The sequence below is a fragment of the Anser brachyrhynchus genome (assembly GCF_964034855.1).
Source record: "Anser brachyrhynchus genome assembly, chromosome: 5".
Classification (NCBI taxonomy): domain Eukaryota; kingdom Metazoa; phylum Chordata; class Aves; order Anseriformes; family Anatidae; genus Anser; species Anser brachyrhynchus.
In genome coordinates this window covers 16,847,133-16,856,796 of record NC_137699.1, presented here as the reverse complement: position 1 = coordinate 16,856,796, position 9,664 = coordinate 16,847,133, and the positions used below count along the sequence as shown (strand labels likewise).

General features: G+C 38.6%; 1 protein-coding gene across 3 annotated transcripts in view; it reads right to left on the bottom strand.

Moving 5' to 3' along the window:
• Positions 1–9,664, bottom strand: part of SLC1A2 (solute carrier family 1 member 2) — a 93,485-nt gene that overhangs the window by 9,725 nt on the left and 74,096 nt on the right. For 2 of the 3 annotated variants that reach the window (XM_080594495.1, XM_080594494.1), the window contains exons 9-10: positions 8,857–8,991; positions 3,085–3,316 (exon numbers count right to left, since the gene is read on the bottom strand). In XM_080594495.1, the coding sequence (XP_080450621.1) occupies positions 3,085–3,316; positions 8,857–8,991 (367 nt within the window). Of the gene's footprint in view, positions 1–466; positions 538–3,084; positions 3,317–8,856; positions 8,992–9,664 lie in introns of all 3 variants that reach the window. The other variant, XM_080594493.1, reaches the window with a different exon arrangement.

Here is a 9,664-nt window from a genome sequence, read left to right as displayed (position 1 = left end):
ATCTATACAAACTCACCTATAATTACACCACCTTTAAAGAAATAGAGGAAAAGATACGTTGTGAAAGCAATTTTCATTGTATAACTATTTCTTATAGTATACTGAAAGATTATGCCTATAGGAGGGCCAAAAATTCATGGCAATGCCATGGCTGTCTCATACAAATTACAGCAAAATGTCACTCTTGCCTGTAAAGATCCATGCTACATTTTTTAGTTTATAAGTATGGTAGAAGACTTATAGTGATCTACCAGCCCGTGGTAAACATCGGCCAATATGTTGCATCCCCGAAATTGGTATAAATAAACCCACACTTCAACAAAGATAGCGCTAGCCAAGTGACTTAAAAAAAGGGGAAAAAAGGTAAAATATCAGTTTAACTTTACAAAAATAATCTAGATCTGCATAACTGTGAGAGAACCCTTCATTTAACGCCAAGTGGATGGCTCAATCTTTCCTAACTTACCTTGTAGGTTAACATCCTCGGCTTCAAATGAAAACTTAAAGACACAGCTGAAATTCCCCATGCTGGATAAACTGGATGCATGGAAGCATTGGGACATGGAAATATGACAAAATGCACTGATTTTCAAATAAAGTCAAGCTTTTTCTTAGATAGTTGAAAGGGGAAAACATGCAAATACAGGAATGAACAGCTTATTCAGAAATGAAAATCACATAGAGTCATGTGAAATGTGATAATAAAAAAATACAAAAATATCATGCAGTAACAAACACTCTACCCCAATATAAAGGTACACTACTTATTAAAAATATACATTGACCATGCAAAATTATAAACTACTAGCACTATACATGGAGTATACTACAGAAAGTAAATAGAAATGACATGCTAGCAGATTAGCTTTTCAAAACTGATCAGAGTTGCAGTGAACTTTTCACCCCACCAGTGCATTTGACAGGATGAAGAGATGTCTCTTCACATTTAACAACTGGCTCCCCAAATCCTATACTGAGTTGCTTTTGCTACTCTAACACTTAGCTGTAGACCACTTCAACATGATCCAAGTGCTTGCGAATGTCAGCATGTATTCATAGCTTATAAAGTGGACTGTAATATCACATCCTTTTGGCAGCCTGCAAACAGACAAGTGACCCGCTCAAAGTCGGTCTTGTGCTCAATCCAGTAAACCCTGGCTCTTTTCACGAGTTTAAAAGTGCAAAATGAGATCCCAAGCAGAGAAAACCTAAAGCAATGGAAAAGGGCAAAACCCTTCATGCTCATGCATCATTGGTCCCAGATTTCTACTAAAGGGTGTGCTTAGGATGACTTACTGCACAATACGTCCATGTCTCTGAGGTAAACCAATGACTCAACTGATGGGAATGATAAGAGAAACTGAAGGAGAAAAGAAAGTACAGTAAATACTGTATCAAAGAGCTACTACTTTCTAGCTTGGCTTGGATCTCTGAGAGACTGGAAGGAGATAACATTTTCAGTATGCAGCTCCACAAACCAATCAGGTGTTTCAGAATGATCTGTGGTAGCTGAATTTGTCTTAAACACACTGAAATTAGAATATTCTATTTCACTGAAAAAGTTTTCCAACAGAAATATTCAAAGTAATCAAAAAGTGAGTTGTTGGTGGTATTGCTTATTTTTAATGAGAATAAAATCTTATATCAAATGAGGTATTTGTTATCAGGGAATTTCTTCCTTCCTTCAAGATTTTATCTCTTCAGTTTCCTTTCCTTTTCTGAGACATGCAAATTAATGACTTTTTAATTTGGGGTAAACAGGTATTCTCATTCAATTTTAAAATAGTTTTTCTTTCATTTTTCTCACAGAAAAGAATAGGTTTGAAGAAGAAGGGAAGAGGCATATCAGAACAAAATGTTTGACTTCATTATAAAAAATCACTTTATCAAAAATGTGGAAGATTTGGGGAAAAAAAAAAAGGAATAAGTTGGATGATTTTTTGTGTTATTTTTGTTTGTTTGACTGTTTTTTTCCTGAATTCAGTATTACTTTGTCCCCTAGAAATTCAGGTTTGGCCTGACATTATCTAGAAGTAAGCATTGGAAAAGAATGTTCTAAAGAACATTTAGAAAATGTTCTAAAGAACATTTCCAGACAGGGTGGAGATAGGTGAAAGTGGTAGAATACGACTTATATTTCCAATATATATGGTGATTTGCTAAAGGACTTACTGTAGGCATTCACAGTTAGAAAGTGGCTCAATTGTGTCAACTGAAAGATGCAAGAGAATCTGCTTGGCTAAGGTAGGCTTGCTGTTTTACAGACCACTATATCTAAATTATATATATATATAAATATATATATAAATACTATGAAATGAAAAAGATCCAGCTTGTTTTGGCCTCTTTCTCCTCCTTTTCAATTAAAAACTCTCTTGACTTTAAACTGCCCTGTCCTAGTGGTGGGTTCTTTGTAAACCTCTAGCCACTAGCCATCCCAACCATTTTCTCCTTCAACTGGTGGGGTTTCTCAAGCTCACTTTACTCCAATCAAGACATTATCATTACTATTAGTAATCCATGTTAGTTACAGCAAGGATTAGAGAGAAAATACGATATTCGTGTCTTAATGACCCAGGAACAATGATGGAAGCAAAGCATAAGCATGCTGTATGAGTGCAGCAGCATTCTGATGCTAAAGTGCATTCAACACATCCATCTGAACAGCATATCATGGAAGGCAGTCAGGAAATGACTACACCTATATTTGGATTGCAGATACCCTTCATTTGAGTTGGCAAGTAAGTTCTTTGTTGCCAAAGAAAATTAGGTAAATGTCCATAGAAGGTGATGCCATGTTCTCGGTGTCTTGGCATATTCCATAATACGCTGCATCTTGCCTTTTCATATGTAAACAAGGTACATGATTTTTCTCCTCAAATGACAACTTTTAAGAAGAGAGCCAAAAAACATCTTTTGAACTGCTCAAACTCATTAAAAATGTCTGGGGTTCATGAAGCTCGTTGTCACTTTGTTATTTGCAGAACAATTTGAAAAATACATGCAGGTTAAAAAATAAAATAAAATAAAATAAAGCATGCAGTGCTATATACACGTCTCAATATCCATAAATGTGAAAGGTACCTTGCATTCATCTACTATGACTGAGTTGTGAGCTGCAAAAACACATTGGTTTGAGTTGTTTTCCCTATGATTTTTCATGTCATCATAGATTGACTGAGTCTTGGTCATTTCAATGTCTTCATGCCCTTTATGATGAGAATCAATGCTGTCAAGTTCTGCCTTGGAAAGGTGGTAGACGATGCCAGCACCGAAAGAATCCCCCACTACATTGACTGACGTTCTCATCCGGTCCCTACAAAAGAAGCAAAAGGCTGAATGGCATGAGAAGAAGAAAAAGTCGGGCCTGAGAGCCCTGTTAAAGTTACAGTTACTGCATTTATTTCAGAAAATTTAAGTCATCTTTAGAATAGAAAGACGGTGGCTTTCAAGTGAAATTAGAAAAGCTTGTTTTCCCGTGGGACTTGTACAGACAGGAAGGATGTGCAAACTCCCATGTCCCAGCTGCTCACACTCATGGATTTTGGCAAGGAGTTTGCACAGGGGACACAGCCAAACTGCAGAGCTGTGCTTCGGTGAAATCTCCCCAGTGCCTGCTTCTGGAGCTGGAGGTTTCAGTGTCAGGGTGCCAGGCTCACATCATTGCCCTTTGTTTAATCTGAATTTATCAGGGCACTTAACTTACTTAACACAGCCAGAGGAAAGGGTTTTGGATCTGATGAAGTGTTCTGATTGCTGGGACAGATTAACAAATGGCTTCTCCCCTTATTCTCAGCAAGCACACAAGCACACTACTGGGAAGAAATGCCTGAAATATCTCTGTAAGGCTCAGACCATCGCAGCTCCTCTCCTGGCACCATCCTTACAGATGGTCATCTCTCTGCATGGCAGCATGCCCGCCCACACGACCGTACGCCAGCACTCAGCGGATGAGCCAGCCATATATAGGTCACGGCCTACAAAATGATGAGCCGTGACAGCACTCCGGCAGCAAGTGCCCCTCACTGTACACAGGTGCCAGAGGAGGCCAACGTGCTCCAATACAGAGAAATGCATCTCTTGGCACTTCCCGACAAACTGCCGTCGGACAGATGCGCTGCCTTTCTCCTGCCTCACATTTACAGTGTGAATCTATCTGCCGGCAGTGATGTCATGGTTGTGGATTTTCCCTCATTGCAAAGTTCTGCCCAAAACCTCCCAAAAAAGGTCAATGGTCTTGCAGAGAACTGCAGGACTGTGAGCTCCTGCTATCTTTCCTACCTCAGACAGGCTGCATTGCACAATTTGAGATTGTTTACACCTGCCAACTAGATGTGAAGAGCTAATGGGTTTGGTGTTATATCTTAGCTGAAGCAGACCATTTTTATTTTTTAACCAAAAGGGAAAAAAAAAAAAAGTCCATAGGAGAAAAACATCCTTCTAGTTTTGCTTCACATGAATGAAGTGCTTTACAGATCTCATCCCATGCCTGTGAAGACTGTTTTAAACCCAGACAGATTAAACCCAGACAGAGTGGCAGGATAGGAAAATATGACTTTCTGAGGGTTACTTTTAATTAAGGCCATCAAATATACTGTACCCTGCCATACAGCTCCACAAGAACACCTGCTTAATTTTTATTTGTATGAGTACTGTTAAATTTTGAAAGGAATCATTGATGCCAGATAAGGGGGGAGGGATAGTATAAAAGTTGCCAAAAAAATGAGGAGGAGAGAATACATAAATATAATTGAGGCATGATTCAAATTTTGAATGGGTCACTTGAGGAGATGTTTCAGCCCATATGCATGAATTACTAGCCAAGAGATTCAGCAACACAAACTGCACACTGTTGCAGAACATCCTATACTGAGTGAGCTGAAGTAAACAAGAAACTTTCTTACAACCAAACAAAGCATCAGCTGTCAGGAATCAGCACCAAGGTGCCATTGACATCTTTGGGGGCTAAGAACACCTTGAGAAGAAGCAAGAAGACTGTATTTACTCTTCCGTTAAAAACAGCCCACCAAATAATTCCAGCTATGCTGGAACAATGTAAAGAAAATTAATATAGGAAAGCTGCAGTCTAGTCAATTGCCCAGTACAGCTACTTCTTGCTGTCCATAACAGATCCCAAGAGGAACAATGGGAAGGAAAGTTAAAGTTCTCTCTCAAAAGCCAACTCAACATCTGGTAAGAATGTGCTTTGGAATTACTGGGAAGTAATCCTGATAAGGATTAATGCCCAATTTCCACCAACTGGCATAACTAAGAACTGGAAGCTTGCCAATGTAGGCAAGAGGAATAGAAAGGAGAGGAAATGTAACAGGCCCTCTTGTCATTAATGTCATAGTATCTATATAGTAATCTTCTATGCAAAAAAGGTACTTCTGCTCCCTGAAAGCTTGAAAACCCAGTGTATCAACCTTACTAGATTTTGGAAAGGAGATTAAAATCATAGCACACCTGCTAAGACAACGAGTTGGTGAGGTGTTTAACTTGCCTTACCTCTAAGCTGTTGTAGGAAAGAGCTCTGGTTTTCTACAGTCTAATTCAATTCATTTGAGGCCTGTTTGTAACATTAGATGTTGACTAGGTACAAGTGTTCTGAATTTAGATCTACACTAAGGAACAAAGTGAGAATTCAAGCAATCTTTTTCCGAACTACTGAACAAAGGTAGATGCTTTAAATACTGGAATGGCTGCCCAAGCCCATTTTCTCTAACTCCTCTTTTCTCACTGCAAAATACCACTGTATTTGAGGTTGGGCAATGGTATTTGCTAAGCTTGTCAGTCTCCCATTTGGAAGGTAGCCAGCTTCTAGCTGGAGCAAAAGCAGCTTGTTTCATTCCAGCTGTTGCCATATAATTACTATCCTATTAAATGTCACTGCTGTGTTGTACTTAGTTTTAAACCGAGAAAACTGTGAGAGTTGTGAAATCTTGGGAAACTTGCCTGGTGAAAAAACTCACTCTGTATGTATGCGTGGGAGGGGGAAAGGTTTAGCAACCTAATCTCTAGATATTGGAGAGGCTTGAGAAGGAATCGATACAGAAACCTTTTGGCTCCAATTTGAAGGAGAAAATGCCAAGTTTAAGGCCAATCAAAAGTCAGCTTTGTGTTGTACCATGACCAACTCTTACAAAGCTGGTTTTGGTAAGATTGCAGTTTCAGATGATGGCGGTATTGTAAAATCAATTGATGTTCTGATAGTTTCTTTCATCAGCAATATTTAAAATCTTACAAAATTGGCCATTTTGGACATTTTTGAAACTTTCACTAACTGGAATTCAAATGCTATAAACAGAACTATTCCAAAATATTTCTACGTTTTCCAGAAAAGTGGCTAGAATAAGGCCTCAGAGGTTTTCTTAACTTTCTCTTCTACATTCTGTTATAAATACTGCTGTAATTTTGTTTCATGGTCTAAAGAAATGGAAGAACAAAATGTAAGTAAAGAAAACTCGTTTTTATGACTTTTTATTTTAGATATTCTTAGATCTGGTTTGTATGCCTAAAAGCTTGTTTGAAAGTTGGTTTGTGTGCCCCTTTTTAACATCACCAATGTGAGCAACAACTTTTGCATATCTCTTTAGACCATCATGGCTGCCACAACACAACCACTAGAAGATGGAAAACAAAGCTGTTACCCCTTGAGATATGCTAATTAGCATTATACTTTCACCAACAAACTTTGTCTTAACTTTACAGCACTAGTGGCATGACAAAGAGTTTTGCATCTCCTTTTTTATCTCTTTTCCCTTTTCCCTCTATCTTTCACTTCTGAATCACTCTGGAATTTCACTGCTGATTGTCAGGCCATAAGGATCCAAAACCAATCTTTTCAGCTGAAAGGTTCTTTGTCTGGCATTTATTTTGGAAAGATACCATAGAATATTTTTTTCAGGAGTACTTTCTCTGAATCTAGCCTTCCTATACTTACATTCACTGCTGCTACAGCTCCACTGTACAGAGGTTTTTATTTCTCTAAGCAGGGCTGCATTAGCCAGGGGTAACAATTCCCAAGCTGAGCCTGAAATGCAACAGCTACTACTGGATCACAGCTGCTGGTAACTTACAGATCTGAGGTTTGCTAGTGTGGGCAGAGTTTCTCAGTCCACAGGAATATTTTTAAATGACATTTCCCTAAAAACAAAACAAAACAAAACAAAACAACAACAACAAAAAAAACAAACCACAGGCTCCTTTTGCACATCCTCCTACCAGCTGCAGAAACCTACCTATTTGCCTCACTTTGAGAGCCAGTAAAAATATACACTTAAAATGAGCATCCACTTCCCTTTTGCGCTCCTCTTACCAGCTGCAGATTCCTACACCATTTTCCTATTTTCAACCATGACCTCATAAATTTAACAAACCCACAGAATATCACATTTTTTCCCTTTGCCAGCTGTACTCTGACTGCTGAACCTGCCTCATTTTGCCATTCTGAGTCATGATATCATGATATTCAGTTATACACAAAATATGTAAGTCATCTTTTCCCTCTGCCTTCCCAAGCTGTAAGTTCCTCTCTCATTTTTACCTGAAGCAGAAGAAGAAGCTGTGCGCTATTTGTCACAACTCAGTGAAAAGACAGATAATAATAGATACAGTTTAGAAGTCATGTCAGGGGATTGACCAAGATCTTGAATTCTTCTCAATAAGTTAAAAGATAATGACAGGAAAAAGAAAAAAAAAAAAAAGAAAAAGAAAAAAAAAGAATCTATTTCATCTTAACATTTTCAACATTTCTGTTCCTTCTTGCATAGTTTTAGTAGTGTATCTGATTGAAAGCTATCACAAGTGAGCAGCTGAGGCTGCAAGTGTAGGAGGAAATGCACAAATAGTACAGAATACTTACATCTCCCCTTCCTGGCACCACAGCTGGCACAATAGAAAAATACTTCTTTACTATATAAAAGTATATTAAGGGAGAGATGGCTGTTAAGCAGAATATTCTGTAGTGTAGCAGTACAGGACAATAAAAAACCTCCTAAAGCCAAGAACAACTTAGTAGGCTACTGAGTCACTGTCGGCTTTGCATAGGTGACGGAAAGATGTCTACACTGTCAAATGACAACACAAGAAAAGATATGGCATTGCATATACTTTGTATTTACAGCTTGTGTATTCATATGTTGAACAACAAAAGCTTTGGACAACTATCCGTGGGTTAGCTGTTTCTTGTCAGAAGACTAGCAATGGCACTGAAACCATTTGGTTTGATGGATGGACATGGATCTCAAGTCCTTGAAAATGAAAATTGGGCTTTCCAGTTTGAAGGATCTGTCAGTAAAACCACTCTAGGGAATGACCTTCATTCTTCCAGTTTGCTTTCTGATTTTTTTCTTTATATCCTGCTCTATAACAGTTTCTATCTTCAAAGCATTTTACTTTCTTATGTACAAAAAGAAATTTAACTACTCCACTATAAGCAAAAACTTTTTATAATGCAAATGCCCCAATCCCCCTATAACATGTTGACAACATGGTTTGGGAACCCCCTATTCAGCATTTATCCTTTATTTTAGCACAGAACTATAAGAAACAGAAAGATGAAAACAGAGATCAGAAAACTGCAGTTGACCTATGTCTGTGATAGGGTGGCGTCATTAAGAAGACTAAAATACATGAACGTGGGCCCAAGGGTCATACAAGAAGATCGCTGGTTCATAGAAACAGACTTCAGTAGCTCTGTAATAATTTGTATCACCTGAGATGCCTATTTCCTCCTTTGCTTTATCTGTAGGGGAAATTCTTAGAGTTCTTTAAGATCAATAGGTGAAAAACATTACAGACAAGCATTACTTCACCATTTTTTCTGCATCGAGCAGTGGAGTCACCATAACTTACAAAAGCCAGTCAACAGCAACAAGCAAACTGATGTCCTGGGTAGGGAGACCCACTGCAGTAAGGATCAGAAGCATAGTGACGAGTCCTGCACTGGGAATACTGGCAGCTCCAACACTTGCAAGGGTGGCGGTCAAACTGCAAAAACAAAAATCAAATGGGAGTAGCGGGAAGGGAAACATATAATTTCATTGCATACTCATGTGATCAATAGGAAGGTCTTATTTTTAATGAGTTCTTCCCTGAAAACAGAGTACAATAAACCATAGCAAATTTGGTTGTTTGAATATCTCCAGTATCACGTGCTGGGTTTGGCAGACAAAACCTAATAACTTCCCATTCATTTGTGTTGGTACCTAGAGAGATAGTTCTTGTCATATCGTTGCAGCAAAAATGTGCTGTTGCATGAAGAGGAGAGCGAATGTTTTTCCTACAGATAGCCCAGAGGTTCCTGCTGCTTAGTATATGCAAGTCATGAGCTGGTGACCCCAGCCTTAAAATGGCGGGGTCAGACAATGCTAGTGAGTCAGAGGTACTGAGAGGAAGAGGAGTAATTCTGCTTCAGGCTTAGCAAATCTCCTGGCCAGCATCTGATTCCTGACTTTAATTGCCCTGATCTTAATTTGGTTTAAAGAGTAGCACCTCTAAAATTACTGTTCTCATTTTCATCAGGAGATATGAGTCACTAGGGTCTAACATTTGCCTTCATTAGAAGCAGCACTGCACCTTTTAGAAACCTTGGTTTTTCTACTTTAGGGGCTGAGGCAAGAGGTAAAGAAATGGAAAATATGCTGCTAATATAGCTGGGTAA